At 37.7% G+C, this 17097-nt stretch overlaps 1 protein-coding gene across 2 annotated transcripts; it reads left to right on the forward strand.

Moving 5' to 3' along the window:
* Positions 1-4210: 4210 nt before the first annotated feature.
* stra6 (signaling receptor and transporter of retinol STRA6) lies at positions 4211-17006 on the forward strand. 2 transcript variants are annotated; one of them, XM_041997350.1, is made up of 18 exons: positions 4211-4282; positions 4380-4779; positions 5846-5912; positions 6779-6861; positions 7556-7689; positions 8092-8258; positions 9083-9208; positions 10837-10907; positions 11371-11450; positions 11664-11725; positions 12058-12220; positions 12400-12475; positions 12881-13014; positions 13376-13493; positions 13844-13945; positions 14029-14192; positions 14684-14821; positions 15874-17006. In XM_041997350.1, the coding sequence occupies exons 2-18, from the start codon at positions 4709-4711 to the stop codon at positions 16110-16112; spliced, it is 1995 nt and encodes a 664-aa protein (XP_041853284.1). In that variant the 5' UTR covers positions 4211-4282; positions 4380-4708; the 3' UTR covers positions 16113-17006. The 2 variants fall into 2 exon arrangements, with proteins under 2 accessions (XP_041853284.1, XP_041853285.1); XM_041997351.1 differs by lacking the exon at positions 4211-4282 and having other exon boundaries at positions 4354-4779.
* Positions 17007-17097: the final 91 nt, after the last annotated feature.

Raw genomic sequence — 17097 nt, forward strand, 5'->3', positions numbered from 1 at the left:
CAAGAGATAAAAACTTTTGTTTGGACAAAGAGAAAGTGAGAAACCATATTTATATGCTATTTATATGCTTTTTAGGATTTTCACCCTTCTCTACAAAAAAAGAAGTCAAAAATATTTTCAAAGAAGGAGCCACTCACCAGCTTTCAGATTAACCATTCTTCAGAAGCACATTACGTTTAAATAAAGAAAATGATCAAATTCAGCTTCCAGTAACAAATGAAAATTCCACTGCACATTTCAAGATGACTTGACTTGGATTAAAGGGTCTTGCCCATGCTGGCTTGCACAATGTAATGGTATTATCACAATTAGACGGATGTGTCAGCATCTGCTTTCCATCGAACTGTCTGGGACTCCACTTTATTGCAACAAAACTGCAGCTAAAATGGAACTATGTTTAAGAACAGACTGTGACTATGATAGTGACAATTCATTCTGTCATGACACAAATGTCATTGGGAAAGACACAAATAACTTCAATATTCATCCCAACTGAAAGACATCCACGTGAAAATGGCCTGAGTATTTGCATTGATAAAACTATATTGCATAACCTGAACACATTAGTCTCTACTATGTTTCACAACAGCTTTTTCTCAGTTTGCATGCTGTAGTACTTTTATGATGCTTTCACCATCACAAGATAGAGACAGATCAAAGTCCCAACTCCGCTCTGGATGAGGTGTCCAGCAAAAAGAAGAAGAGCTGAAGGAGAGAATGCTATTTATTTAATTATTGAACTTCTCAAAGGAGGGTGTATGGTAAAAAGCCATGCAGATGCAGCCAGAGGTTCTCCAAACTATGAACAAAAGGTAAGATCCTGATTTGGGAACTGACTTTGAGAGGATATGTACATTACTCTTGAGTGATATTTTTGGGAAATTAAGTACCAAATTAGACCAAGGTGATGCACAAAGTCCACGGTTTATTTTTATTTATAAATGTATAAATATGCGCGCTATAACTCGGTATCAGCTTTGACATAAACCTTCTTCCACGCCTACTTGACGCTGCGGCGGTGCACACACCTGTGGTCGGTAAGTCCAGTGCATCAAAGTTTATATGTTAGCCACTTCAGATCAGATTTAATTCAACCACATGTTACAAACGTTTTTTGTTAGCCTCGCCAGTGAGACTCGAACACGTGAAACAAAAACTATGTTGAATCGCCGTGGAAAAGTTACAAGGTATTCTCGTGCACACGCAGAACAGGTGACTCGATTACCTGTTGTAGCTTTCAGGCTGAGGACCTTTGTTCAGAGGATCAAGCTCCTCTTCAAAGGCATGAAATATGTCCGTGAAGTCAGTATGAAACCGAATCCGACCTGGTTGGTGCCTTTCAAGGAAAATGAGTGAGGCATGCGCAGCTCTGTGTCTGCTGCTCAATTGTGTTGAATTTTGAAAAAGGAAAATAAAAAAAAAATAAGAAAAAGGTAAAAACTGTATTTGAGTTCCAAAAATAAATTCCCCTCAACTCAACAGAACTCATTCTCATGCAAGACTCGGCCAAACTGTGCACAAACCATAAAATTAATTTTTAGATATTATAATCGTGCATGAACCTAGATTTTGTCTGGAGAAGGCATGTTTCTGACATTCTAAACCTCTGAAGGTATTTGGCTTAATTAATTTGCTTGACTTGTCGCAGTTGATGTTGTGGCTGTTTACATTGTTAAAAATGGATTAGTCAATCAGTAGCTCAATTATGTTTGTTTTCACAAGGCTCATGCTTAACATAGTTCCTATAGCAAAAGGCTTTTGAGCCGACTTCCTAAACCTGATACAAGTGAACTGTCTGGCTCAATCAAACTGCCTCTCTGTGATGTAACTGTTCAAAGCATTCTTTGTTCAGTGACCCCTTTATTTGCTGGGCTGCTTTTGCATAGGGAGCACATTTGATTTGGTGGCTTACTCTGCTTGAGAACCCACGTTTTCTCATGAGTGTTAGAGGGAACATTTTGTTGCTTTTTTTAAAACTGTGTAACCGTAATCATGTCATAATGAGTGTTTTCTGACATGGAAGCAGTGTTGCAGAACTGGCTTAACCTCTGCCAGAGCAGTTGAATATAGGCATTGATCTCTTCAGACATGTTATACAGCATATAAACCACCCTTTGAGTCATGTGGTGTTGCATATTCATATAAATACGAACTCTTTCATTGTTTCTTTATTCAACTTATTGGAGAAAAAGACTTAACTGGAACTGTGGTGTTACCATGATCCTTGACCTCAGTCTGCCTAGTAGCACTCACATGCTTGTGGTTAAATTATGTGGGAGGCCCTCTGTGATTGCAGAAAAACTTAATGTCACTAGGAAAGACCAACAGCCCAAATGTCTCCTGAGAAAAGAACAGTAGTACTCTTTTGAGTCTTTGCAGTAAAATGATTTGGTCTCAATTGACTGGTTGAGATTATGATTGGCAGTCTTTACAACTCTTGTGGGAGACAAGGTTCCAAAACTGGTTTGGTTTAGGTAACAAAGTAATTAATAAGGTAAAACACCAAAACTGGGTTAAAAGAAAAATACTAAAAGGTGCCCAGTGTTTTAAGCATTGGTAACGAGCTGAGATTGAGACCAGGCTTGAAATCCTCTCATTTGGAAGTGAGGATAAGTGCATGCTTGGCATACTTACACAGAAAATGACTTAGAGTCACATGACTAACAAATAATCTAAATTGTTTAAGATAATGAAGATTCAGATTCTCTGTTATCATCTACACAGTAAAACGGGTGATTACTTTGTGGAATGATGCTCTTGATTTGATGGACCTTCTTCACATAAAAGTTAAAAATGACATGTTACACTTTCACTCTAAGTATAATGATTTTTTTAAACATTATGACAGGGTTTTGCAGGGAAGTAGTACTGAATAATTTTTCAGTTAAGTTGTCAGAGACAAAAGTGGAGAAAATTTTAATATCTCTCCCTCCAGTTTTGTTTTGTTGGTTTGCTATTAACAACAAATAATTATCAACAGTTATGCAGCTCTGTCGACAGGTAAAATAAAATAATTCATCTAATGTATATCATTATGATGCTGAGCTGTACAACGAACTGTGACATCCCAGGCATCTAGCAACATTGGTAATTTAAGCTCTAGCAATAAGAAGCCAAGAGTCTGTTGAAGATACTGCTGTGAAAGTGTTGCAAAACTGTAAATGGTAAATGGTCTGCATTTATATAGTGCTTTTCTGTACTTGGAATGATACCCAAAGCACTTTACATTATATATCACTTTCACCCATTCACACACATTCACACACTGATGGTGGAAGCTGCCATGCAAGGCACTAGCCACAACCCATCAGGAGCTATTTGGGATTCAGTGTCTTGCTCAGGGACACCTCGACATGAGCTCGACAGGCCGAGGATCGAACCGGTAACCCTCAGGTTTGCTCTTCCTAAAAACTTCAAACTGAGCCACTAAAGATAACCAGCAATACACTCATAGACTTATGAAAGATCAGAGAAATTGTTATTGAGAAAGGCAAAGAATAGACAGACTTGTATGTAGAAAGTGATTCTATGATTGATTGTACTGGACAACTGTCTGGTACAGGATGGAGCAAGGTTTGGCGTTTGTTGGACATTCATGTTTCATAAGCTGACTATAAAAAAAAGAATCCAGAATATCAAAGATGAAATTCCTTTCCTCGGGGCAGTTTGACAGTACCTGTTATTAAATCCATTTCACTTGCATACTGTATCATGTACTCTGAAAGAATAGATTCATCCTTTTCTCAATATATACTCCTCTATATACATTATGATCATGATCATTTGTAATACTGTATAGAGTTTAGTTTTGAACAACAATATATAATCCCTTTAATTTATAGCCTTTTTCAGATTAATATGTGCTTGGACACCATTATCTTCTTTTATCAGTAAAAGACAAAGTACTGAGGTGAATGAGCCTTTCTTTGATCCTTATCAAGCTTGGGGGTTGAGAGTTATTAACTGGGAGTTTCCCTCCCTCCTCAAAATGGGATCTTCCATCCTGCTTAACGTGGTTCCATGTTGTAATAGTGACTCACACGAATTAAATATGGGTAACCTTTTGCAAATGCATTTGAACTATGACAGAAGGAAACAATGTGAGAATTTCCCTGTTATCAGCTTGGAACTCTGATAGCTCTGATTGGACAGGCTCGATGCCTGCAGCTACCCACACAGTAAAGCTGGAGTTTTATAACTTTGCACACCTGACCACTTCTACCACCAGCCACTGGTCCAGCAACACTACTTCAAAAGTAGATGTAATCCCAGTAAGCCACAGGTGGCCTTCCAGATTGGCTATTGGCTTCCCAGATCTCCACATTTCTCCCTCCTCTCACACACTGCCCCCTTCTCACTCTCTTCTCCTTCTTCTCCAGGCTCCTGGTGTGGTGGTAACCCTCAGCTGAAATAGGGACCCAAAGCAGGGTAGAGGCAACACACAGCAGCCGGGACCTGTCACATTACTGTCAGCACTACTGCTGGACCCGGGCACCTGAATACAGGCTGTGAGGGAGGGTAGCAGAGTGTGAGTGAGAGTAGACCAAACACAGGGAAACAAGGACGTCTCTGCAGCAGAGTCCAGCGTGGGCCTTGGAAGACACTTTTTCCCCTTGAGGCAGAGGGATCACAGCTGTGTGTTGCCAGAGACTGTTGTTAAAATTATTCCAGTTCCTCTGCAAGTTCTTTTTGAAAAAGAGCAAGCACAATGGATAAGGATGCTATACAGGACTATGAGTACCCTGACCTGGATCCTCTGCCAACAAAACTTGAACCAGAGTAAGTAAAGTTTTTAGTTATTGTTATAAACTTGTGTTCTTTCAACTTTGTCATATTATTTTAAATGTTATTTAAGTTTTTAATACTTTATTTTTTTAAAAAAATCTGAAATATTGAATCAATCTGTACATCATTTAACGTTAAACAGTAGTTCTTCTGTCTTTTGTTTGAATTTAGTAGTGAGGCACACCTCCCATTGAGATATTTGGTGACACTTATGTATTTGGTGACATATTTCTACAGGGCCAGTGACAGTGTGTGGTCCTGTTACAGTTAAACTTACTTGTCATGTTGAGGCTATATTATCGTCAGGTTTGTAGAGGTTTAATGTTTCTGTAGAAACTAGTTGCTATTTGATTTTTAAATTTTATCATGTTTTTTGCAGGAAAGTATTAAATTATAGTGTGTATAACCCAAAATATCCAACTGTATACAAGCCAACTTATCATCCACAAATTATAAAAAATGTAGTCTGATCAAAGCAAATTCTTAACTGATCATATATTAAACAAATTTCTATTAGGTCTACCTCAGATCAACAATGTAACAGAAATATGATGAAGAAGCCTTAATATTTAAAAGATAAATCATCTGTTGTGTAAATCAAGTGACTGAGTTGCTTTTCTGGGGCCACCACTGTAGCTTGTTAACTTATTTGGAGACCCTAAAATATTCTGCGTGTCTTTAAAATTTATATTCTGACTTATATTGTTTGGATAAGCAAGAGATATGTGACATGTTTAGGTTTACAGATTATACAGTATATGAAGAACTGTCCTACATAATTTTGTCAGGCTAAAGAAGTTGTTTGAGGCTGTTTTTCTGAGTTGCAATTACCACCTCATGTGCATGGGAATGTGACTGTGGGCATTTGTTGTTTTCCTGTCACGCTGATACAATCCGTTTAAATGCAAATCTTTGCTGCGGGATTTCAGCCACAAAGTTTCCAGCCACAAATGGTCCTGACAGGGACATGTGAGAAGTTTGGTGAGGTGCAAAGCTTTAAGTTTTAAGGCTCAGATTGCTTGTTTTGCTAACATGTGAATGTTTTGTTTACCCCTTGTAGAAAAATCTCACCATGTGACCCCACTGCTGATGACATGCTCTATCATTTATGCATCACTGCCATATCTGTAAGTCTGCCATCCTGTCACATTTATACTGTATGTCCCAACGTTGCACCATTCATTGTCATTTATCTTATAGGTGTATGATATAACAACGTTTTTATCAGGTCATAAAGTGTCTTTAAGATATCATTGGTGTCATTACCTTCATAAGGTTATGCAAGGCAGGCTCTCAAAGTCAGTCTTATCTGATTGCTTTTGTTAAGTAAGTTCTGTGTCTCCTGTTTGTCTGTTAGTAAAAAGATCTCTGAAAATATTTGGTAATCTGCCAAGGAACAAATAATCCTTGGTGTGGAACAAAAAGAAGTACCACTAAATACTTGTGCTTCTAATAAATCTTAATAAAGGTGATTATGTCTTTTTTTATGGATATTCTGACTAAAGGTTTTGAACTAATATATCAGATTTTGAAAATGGTGCAAATTTGCTTCAGTTTTCCCCTCAAATCATCCAAATTTAACATGAATCTCTTATGTTTGTTGTACATAAACTGTGATTTTGGATCTCTCCTCTTGTACGATTGCATGGTGATGCCATTTGGTTTTCAGATTCTGTACTGTCATCTGTTTACAGATGATCCCGATTGTTGCTTCAGAAAGCCTTCATTTAAAGTGAGGCATTCTTTCCAGCCACACATTTCCTAAATGTGTCACAGGTCATGACAGGTCATTGAACCCACACTGATCAGTGATCCTGACTAATGACAATTCATTCAGACCACATCCATGGGGAGTACTAATGAGACTGGGGTTTGGCCTTTTGTGGTACAGACTCTTGTCATTTTTAATGTAGCTGAATGAGATCTAAACTATGGGGAAGCCACAGCTGCCTGATGCTCTGCAAGTGAGGATAACAGATATTTTCTCTTCTAGCTGGTCATCATGCTGATCCTAGCCATTTTAGCCAGGCGTGCAAAGGTGGGCGACAGACAGAAAGGTCTCTCAGGTTTACTCAGGTGAGTTTTATTTACTGCTTATAGGACAATTGGGGTATTAACTTCCAGAATGGTTAGCCTGAATAGTCATTCTGTTTGTTGTTTAATTAAACTGCACATCGTCTTTGCTGCTGTCAACATTTTCCAAAAGAAGTCTACTTGGGCCTTATTTGCTTCCATTCATTATTTCACCATAGTATTAAGTTTAACCTGGAAACATTTTTATTTAGATGAGTAAACAAACCCATCTAGTTAGCCATTTGGCATTAGAGGTGAAAGCTCAACATTCCAGATAGTGTTTGTTACTTCAGTTGCCAGATCATAAATCAAAGATGGGACATGGATGTTTGGATTATTTTAATTTGGTCTAATTTAATTAGCTGAACATTTCTAATAAACCAGCAAAAAGTTAAGTAACAACAGTTGTATTGATTTGACCATGTGATGGGCCAATACACACAAAATCTGTTCACTGAACACACCACTGGAAAAAAAAAAAAAAGAAATTGTTGTGCAGTGTAGCTTGTGTCAGTGTAGTTAATGATGTGTATTTGACACTAAGGACAAATGGAAGCCAAGAACAGCCTGAAATATCATGTACACTTTAAGATAGTGATTCAAGGACCAAAGGTTTAGCTAAAATATAAAAATACAGGGTTTTGATGATTTCTCATTTGATCAGTGACCACTGAACACCTGCTGCTTTATTTTACAGTCCTGTCAACTTCCTGGACCATACACAGCACAAGGGCCTGGCAGTGGCTGTGTTTGGAGTGCTTTTGTGCAAACTGTGGGGTCTTCTCATCTCCCCAAATCCCCTCCCTTTCACAACAGACTCAAAGAATAAACGTGAGCTCATTATCCTGGCTGAATTCATTTTTTCACATAGACTTTCTCTTTTTATTGCATTTATTTATCATTCTTCTGCTGTAGAAGTGCAAAAAAAATGTCAACAAGAACTGTTAAACAAGTTAAACTGAGACGTGTCTCCTTCAGTCTTTGTTAAATATATGTATTATATAACTGGATTATTTTGTTTCCATCTGCTATTTTTGACTCAGGCGTTTTGAGCAGCTTTGTGTCTGAAATTACATAAGAAATGACTGTAAGGAGTCGGTCCCCTGCTTCTTTACTCAAACCTCGATCAGAGCAAAGTTCTCTTTACATGAGCTTAGGGCAAAGTTTTCTACTTTGTGTAGCTGAAGCTGTTGTCATGATCTTGGTTTTCACACATTTCTGCTGTATTTGCAGAGAACTGGGTGATTCTGGGAGTCTTCTACTACCCCGCACTATACTACCCTCTCCTGGCATGTGGCACTTTACACAATAAAGTTGGCTATGTACTTGGCAGCCTCTTGTCATGGACACACTTTGGTGTATTGGTCTGGCAGAAAATTGACTGTCCCATGACATCTCTGGTAAGTAACAATCCTTTTCATTGTCAAAATGAGCTCCAGTTCACTTCACTGATTAGAAGAAAAAACACAAGGCACTTTTAAGTTTCATCATTTCCACCATCCAGTTACTCTCTGTATTGTGTGTCTGTCAGAGGATTAAGGATTATTTCAAAAGCAAAGCTGCTTTGTTCTAGTCTGGAAACCCATTGACTACCAAACAAGGCCCGTTTTGTAGTATTTGTAAGAGATGGGGTTTGAAAAGATGAACATTAAGCCTTCAAGGTAGATTCTTGGACACACATTTGAAGCTTTAAATGTTTCCCAATTCCAAATCCCAGATTTTGTACAAAGTTTTGAAAGTTTTCTTTTTTTTCTTGTGATGTGAATGGCTACAACTCAAAACAATTAGTTCCACTGTCTGGTAGTCTTAATCTTGAGGTTTTGTCACTGTTAATCACTTTAATGTGTGTCAGTAAAGATATATTCACACTACAGATTGTGTAATGGTTGTCTTATTCATTTAATGGTAGTGAAGGCTGAAGCATTTGAGCTTTTTCACATTATGAAAGTAAGTGAGCTTTTAAAGAGTTATGAGGAAGAAATCCTTGAGAGCGTAAGATTTCAGAAAAGATTTGGATTTTTTTTTCTCATTTAATGATAACCATTACTTAATGAGGGTCTGATTTTTCTGTGTAGTGAGTGTTTACTTCAGCAAACATGCAGACTCTCTCCATCACATGCTGCGACACAGTCATTACTGTCAATGCAAAACCTATTTTTAGTGTCACTTCAAAACTCCTTGGAGTTGCTGAGTGACTTAAAGTCTTCTTTTTTTCCGTTTGCAGATACACAAACACTACTCCCTCTTCTCCAGCCTGCCCCAGATAGCCTGCTTAGCATTTCTAAGTTTCCAGTATCCACTGCTTCTGTTCAAGGGCTTCAAGGGTACAGAAAAGACCAATGCCACAGAGGTAAGGCTTGATCTAAGAGCAGTTCCTCTGACCTGTCAGCTACAGGATGATTGAATAGCTCTTGCAGCTGTGATTGTTTTGCCTGATTACTAACTCAAAACAAATGTATATGTTCAAGCTAATGAAAAAAAGTAGCAAAGGCGCACATTTCATCTGAATCTGTGCACGTGATTCACCTTTTATAAGCTGCCTGCTAATCAAGAGGCTTACCATGCTCGTTCAGTCTAGGCTTACGGAAAATGTCAAGCCTATGCAGCACACCAGTGGCATAACCATTTTAAGTAGATTTGACGTAATTGGTTTGCGATATGTTCTTGATCAGATTATGAAAAGGTTTCCTTGTTTTTTAAGAGGGAGACACACAATGCTGGTTTTATTTGATGCTAATCGTGGCAAGGGTGAGACAAAGTTTGTGGAGGTGATTGCCTGGATTTTGTGTCACCTCTACCCCGTCTCCCTCAACCTCTTACACAGAAATGAACCCAATAAGCCTCATCGTAAAGAGGCTTTCTAAAATAACTTTCACAAATGACAAAATACAGTTTTAATTCGTCAATTTGTGCTGCAGAGTTTTAAAGGAATTTGGGACTTCGTAAGAGTCAACTAAAGCATGTACAATTAGATCCGTTTCCCAAACTTTTTCAGGGTCAAAACTGTAATTTGGGAAAAATTAACATGAACATCACTAGAAGCCTCATGGATTTCTCCAGGTCAGGCCTTTACTGCAACTGTTCTCCAGTATAGCTTGTTTGTGGGGTTTTTCCTGCCTTTAATTTAACTCAAAAAGTTAAACAGAGTTTGAAATGGTTGAGGTCAGTTAACAGAATCAACCATAGCAGATTATTCCCCTTCTTTACTCTAAAATCTCCAGGATTTTCTAAGTGTGTTTTCAGACATTTGCTCTCTGTAATGTGATAGACCGTCCAATCAGCTTTGCAGCATATGACTGAATCTGAGCAGACATCCATGCACACTTCACTATTCATCTGGCTGCTTCTGTTTTCTGTCATATAATCAATAAATGTTAAAGACACAATGCTGTTGGAAGCCATTTGGCCAAGCCCTCATGCCAGTACTTTGTTTTCCAAATTATATTGTGTGCATCAGATTGGGGACAGTTTCAAATCTAATAGCATTCACAAAATATTTTCTTTAATTTAGTTAAAAAAATAGAAACTTTTGCTGATCTCCTGGAAAGCATTTTTCTCTTGGCTGGATAATATTATGATTTTTTCTTTACTACAGAGAAAATCCTCTGATCATCCACCACTGCTTTCCTCTATAGATCCTGTATCTAGGCTTTTTTTTTTAAAGAACCAGGTGCTCAACCCTGTGATGTTTTTCTCTTTAGATGTACTAACCTGTAGAGCCAGCCACTATTAGAAGTTTTGCTGTCTTTCTGATTGATTTATTTTTGTTTTCTGTAATCTATGGGTGGCTTGCTTCAAGTGCAGTGGGAGCTACTTTCACAACATTTTGTTAAATTTAAAAATATGTTTGGATGTAAAAAATTCTAAAGACCTAGGCCTAAATAAATTCCCTTAAAATACTGTCCCGCTTTACCACACCATCCTTACCTTTGCATGATCTACTGATATAATTTTGCTTTTGATGATTTTTTTCTGAAGGATCTCAGCAGCAGCTACTATAAAGACTATGTTAAAAAAATGCTTAATGAGAAGAAGCCCAGCAAACTGAGGTAAGAATTATTGTTGATTAGAAAGTCACTTAACTTGCCGTGTTTTAGGATAACCCTACTTTTGTGTTTGTCTTAACATTTGCTAAGATGTGCAAACAATTTATATCAGGTTCATATTGTGTATCTAAATACTATTTTAAAGGTATTTGGATCTGGTTGGGTTTTGTCCTATAAGGTTGGCATGATTGCAAATCATTGTAAACTGGGCCTCTTAACCTGTTAGTTGTTTCACCTTTAAGCTTTTAGTCCTAACTATCCGACAGAGACTATCTTAAATTTTTTTTTATCTTGATTTTACTGCAGTCCAAATATATTTTCTTGAGCTTGATGGATTCTAAACTGATGGGGAAATGGTACATTTATAGAAATGTTTCCCATTTTCATGTAGAGTTTAAATTTATTTATTTATTTACTTACTTACTTATTTACTTACTTACTCGCCTACCTACCCTTTTACCTTCAGCACATCAAGCTCGGACAAGCCCAAACTCCCTCAAAGAATAGTTGATGCTGTGAAGTCATACATTTACACACCAGAGGACGGTAAATATGTTGTTTTGATTTTATTTTACTATTTTTTCTCAGAAGTTACGTTCAGAATCAGTCTTTTTATACAATATATATATATATATATATAAACACCAAATAACATTTAACTTTTTGGTATGTGTGTGTGTGTGTGTGTGTGTGTGTGTGTGTGTGTGTGTGTGTGTGTGTGTGTGTGTGTGTGTGTGTGTGTGTGTGTGTTTCAAACAGCTTTCCGATTCCCCCTGAAGTTGGCAATATGTGGTGTAGTATCTTTCATAGCCCTGTATCAGGTAACTATCACATCTGCACTTACACTTGATACATTTACTCTTGTGAATATTCGGTCAAATATAATATATAAGAATACAATAACACATGCACAACAAATTAAATTACCTGCAGTGTTTATTAAATCTTTATTTATCGCTGACACATTCCATAAACTTTAGTCAGTCTTTTCATGAATAGACCATGTGTGCGACATTCAAATGATAGTTTAATTGTTAACATTTCAGCATAGTGTAGGACCACTTTTAACTCCCACATCCAGAAAAACCTTTATATGGTCATAATATTGTCAAGTTTTTCTCTGTAATGAGGAAAAATCTTGATTTCTTTTCAGATGGGTCTTGTATTGATCTCATCAGTGGTGCCAACTCTCCAGACCGCCCGGTATGGAGTGGATGAAGATATTGCAAATGTCTTAGCCGGCTTCAGGATTATTCTGTCTCCTGACAAACACGAAGTTGTTAGAATTGTGGTGTATTACATGTGGTGTGTGGAAGGTGAGTCACATCAGAAGAAGCCAATTGGTCACATGATTTGTTGAGGCTTTTTTTCCCTTCTTAAGCTACATGTACTTTAACATGCTTGCCTCACATACTTTGTTCTGTAATATTTATGCTTTATTGTGTTTCAGTGGATGACAACTATTTAAACTTGTCATGTGCTGATTTCCCTGCAGTGTGCTACATTTCAGCAATGACCCTGTCTTGTTTGGTCAACTTGGCTATGCTCATGCGGTCTATGGTTCTGCACCGGTAGGTCTGAAAACAAAACAGCATACCAGCTCCATTTCTCTTTCTCTTCTGCATTTTCTTTTCTCTTGGCTGAGTGTCCAATAATTGTAATTGTGCTTTGCATTCTTGTTCCTTCATTATAAAAGCAGGCTTATTATAACATAATGGAGTCCTAATCATCCAGAGAAAGCATTCGCTCTGTGCTAACTGCTGCTACAAATGAAAATGACTATTATCTGAAGATGAGAAATGAAATGCTGCCATTACCATAAGCGGCAGTGTAATAAAAGAAATGGATTTCTGAGTCGAGCATTAAATTGTATTCCAGTTAAATGGCCTCATTAATCTACCATATGATTTTATGCATTTAGCGATGAATGTATTGCACAGTGCTACAATGTCTTAATTCTGTTTTTCTTTCTTTAGGTCAAATCTGAAAAGTCTGTACAGAGGAGATATCTACAATGTCTACAACTGCCAGCGCAGTATCAGGGCATCCAGACCAGCACTGGTCTGTTGGATGGGATACACCAGCTTCACAGCAGCTCACATCTGCATCGGTACAATTACACTCTGAGCACTGAAGACAAAGTGATGATGTAAACATTTTTATTCACTTCTTTTACATTTACATCTCCTCGTGGTGTTGCAAAACTGGATATTGTATGTAATATAGTGGGGTATGCTGTGCCACTTAAATATATTGTACATGCTCTAAGGAGCTAGTTTATACTCATCAAGTGTCTGTTTTTCTGTTTATTTTCCTAAAATACCTTTTTCTATAAACTGGTTGACTCAGCTAGAAACTATCTGGGCTTTTTAAGGTTTAGAAGAAAACCTCTCTTCTCTATTTGAGAGAGGTTGTGCTGTAGAATAGTTGGAGTCTGGACAGGCTCTGAAGTTCTGGTCTGTCCTCTGCAGGCATGATCATCCAGACCTTGGTGTTCTTCCTGTGCCTTCTGATCGCCGTCTTCCTCATAATCATACCCATCCTGCACAGGCAGAATCTGATTCTCTTTCAGATTTTGTGGAGCATGTGGTGAGTGTTTTCACATTTGCTTTTTAATAGACAGCTTTCCAAAAGCACAACTCCGCACTGTGACATTTCTTTCTTAGTTTCTAATACATTTTGTAGTTGTAATTTTTAATCTAATGATTAAAGCCTCAAGTTTAATGACCAATAAAGACTCCTTTTTAAGTTTTGTTGTTGTTGTTGTTGCTGACACCTGAAGCAATTTTCAGTAAAAAAAAAAAAAGAAAAAAGGTACTTTTTTGTTCACAGAAATAAATTGGATTCACATCATTTCCTGTTAGCTGCAAACAGTGTTTTGCACCCTTTGTCTTAATTTGTTTCACTGCAGGAAATGTTTGTGGCTTTTGTTCTTTCAGGCCCTTCTGGCTGATGATTCTCTTGGCTGTGTTGATTCAACATATCACCGCCAGGTTTTGCTTTATCAAAAAAACAGCAGGCACAAGAGACTTACACAACAGGTAATGTACTTCTGCATCCATTTTGTCTGTCAGTGCTCCTCGTTTCGTCCTGCATGTTTGATGCACTTTAACTTATCTTACAGGGGTAATCTGTTCCTGCTCACATACCTGCTGTTTCCTGTCAATGTTCTGATTGGGGTCCTACTGGCTCTCTGGCGAATGATTATCACAGCCCTGTTTAACATTGTCCACATGGGACGTACGGACATCAGTCTTCTTAACCGCAATGTGGAGGCATTTGACCCAGGTGAGCTAGATATTCTGCACTATGGATAAATGATGATCAACATAGTTACATTAACACTGGCTATCCGAACACACTGAAAGACAAATAAATATATATTACCAGCATCCTTTCATATTTGTGTTGTTTTTCATGTAAATTGCATGGAAAGCAGTTTTTAAATGAGAAAAAGCCTTTTTTCCCATTTAAAGGCTAAAAATTTGCATCCTGTCGACTTACCTCTTTAGCCAGCTCACTGCAGCTGTATGATATCTGTATTCTGTGCAATGCAGGGACACTAATTGCACACTGATGTCTGAAATGCTGAAATGGCAGCAGATATAAGACATCTGTTGTCAGGAAAAGCAGGTGGTTTAAAAGAAAAGGAGGGAAAAAAAAGTGTGATTGTGCAGCCATTATGTGTGATTGCCTCAAAGCCAACATGGAGTGCAGTTCTTTGTGTTTATTGCTTTTGCCCTGTCAGAGTGATCCCCCCTCCCTCTGTCTTCCTGCAGCTTACCGCTGCTATGCTCATTATCTGAAGATTGAAGTGAGCCAGTCTCACCCTGTGATGAAGGCCTTCTGTGGGCTGCTGCTACAGTCTGTGGGCCAGGACAGCAAAGCTGCGCAGGCGTCTCGGGATGCCGAAGAGGGTCTGTAGTACAAAACTCAGTCCACATCATCTGTACTTCATTTTTTGTGCCGTTATTTTCTTTCACAATAACTATAAGCAAACTGTGCATGAGATGAAGTCTCATTTCAGGTGTTATTAATATACATTTAGAGCTCGGTGCAGAGTTTCAGCCAAATTCTATATTACATTCATTTAAATTAACTACATTTTTTTTTTTCATTTACAGTCAGCATAACACATCGTCAGATCATAACGCTCTCATGCACACTGAGATGATATGAGACCTTCACAGTTCTGATTTAATATGCCCTGAACAAATTGAGTCTCACTGTAGAATAATTCACAGTCTTGCTGCTGGTCTCAATCATATCTGCACTGCCCATATGACTCTGAGCTCTCATCCTCTTGCACAAAAAAACAACCTATTCAATACTTAATATGATGTTTTACTTATACAGATCCAATCAATGTATCTAATCTTTTTTTTTTTTTTCATATTAAATTACCAAAAGCATAAACAACTGCTTTTAGTTTAGCTGTCAAACTGCAGTGATACTAATTACACAAGGAGGAGGTGAGTGATGGTTACCCACGCATGTGGTGACAAAAGGACATGCATTATGGTGAGAAATTAGCTGAAAAATCCAATAAGACTCATCCGTTGCTGTGACATGAAGGTGCAGCTGAGTTCAATTATAAATGTACCATAGACATGGTGTGTGTTGGTATCTAGAGAACAATACAATTATCAGGAATCATCTATTGTTTTACAGAGATTATTCCTCCAGTTGCTGATTACAAAGATGAGCTACAGTAATTGCCTGTTACATATTCATGTATCCTAGAGGGATTTAAGCTTTCAGTATCTTAATAGCAAGCCGATATGCTCGCACAGTACTTACAGGATTAGAATATGATTGCTTTCTATTATTACTCTTTCTGTAGTATCTAGCTGGTCCTGGGTGACCTATATAAGAGTCTCATTTCTGCTTGGATTTTTTTTTTTTTTTAAAAAAAGGTAATTATTTATACGGCTATAATGCCCATGATATAATTTCTAAATGTCTTCAGGGATCCAGCTGGTTCAGCAGGAGAAGAAACAGCACAAAGTGTCCAGTGCCAAGAGAGCCCGCAGGCACTGGCAGCTCCTGTACACCCTGGTCAACAACCCCTCCCTGGTGGGCACCAGGAAGCACTTCCAGCATCAGACCACAGAAAGCTTCCTTAATGGAAGCCTTAACCGCAGCACCAAGGAGGAGAGTAAGAAGGAGGCGGCAACCAAGGAGGCAGCGGCCACCGCCAGCAACTGAACAAGAATACAATCCTAACATTGTATTGGCTGCAGAGGCTCTAGGTTTGAGTCAAATACTGTTGTATACTATTTGTCCAAACCTACAGTATATGTGTCTGCATTTGGCAATAGAAGTGTGTTCTAGCTTGATGCCTCATGTAGAGATATAATGAATCTTTCCTATTTATCTGGAGACTGAGTCCTTTCTTTGCTCTTTGTGTTATCTTATTTGTATTTAAGGGCGTCAGTCTTAGGTCTGATGGGAAAGCTTGGGTGGCACTGATTCATCTAAAATAATTTTCAGTACATTTATGTGGTTATTTTGGGATAGAACTTATCTGCCCTAGATTTTAACCTTATCACGTTTTCCTATACAGTGCAGAAGATGCAAATTTACACTTGCCGAAACTACCACATGGATGTGCAACCCACTGAAACATCCTTTTTAAAGAGGGTATTTATATAGAAAAAGAGAATTATTTATGAATAAACAAATTTAAGTATTTTAATAGACTGGCCAATGAACGCTCTTTTTTTTCAACTCATTTGGCTACATTTTGTGTAATTAATTTAGTAACCTGTGCAATATAGGAGCTACTGGAGAATTACGCCTTTTCTCTGTTTTGTTTGTAGAATATCAAGTCTAAAACCACTTGCTGCTGGCTAAACTCTTTTCTGGTTTCTCATGTTCATCCCGTTGCTTGTCTCTGCGTTTATTTTAAGTGCCGACTGTTATGTAAAAATATAAAGATCCGACTTTTTCCTTCTGATTCTTGTGAAAATAAAGCAAAAACAAAAAGCTTCTCTTTTATGATCTGAAGACCTAAATATTGATTTAAATGCAGATGTATGAAATGTTGCATTTTGTCTTTGTTGAAATTATATAAGGAGGACAAAGAGAGGTGTGTGTCGATTGGCGCTTTAAAAATAGTTTTTTTAAAATCTACATTTAGCATTAAACACGCTTATAGACTCTCTGATTTACCTACAGTAATATTTATTTA

This window comes from Melanotaenia boesemani, chromosome 10 (genome assembly GCF_017639745.1).
Source record: "Melanotaenia boesemani isolate fMelBoe1 chromosome 10, fMelBoe1.pri, whole genome shotgun sequence".
NCBI classification, from domain to species: Eukaryota; Metazoa; Chordata; class Actinopteri; order Atheriniformes; family Melanotaeniidae; genus Melanotaenia; species Melanotaenia boesemani.

Coding starts and splice junctions, on each gene's coding strand:
- stra6 (XM_041997350.1), top strand. CDS start 4,709: ATGGATAAGGATGCTATACAGGACTATGAGTACCCTGACCTGGATCCT. Junction 6,862..7,555: donor GGTCTCTCAGGTTTACTCAG/GTGAGTTTTATT, acceptor TTTATTTTACAG/TCCTGTCAACTTCCTGGACC. Junction 8,259..9,082: donor ACTGTCCCATGACATCTCTG/GTAAGTAACAAT, acceptor TTCCGTTTGCAG/ATACACAAACACTACTCCCT.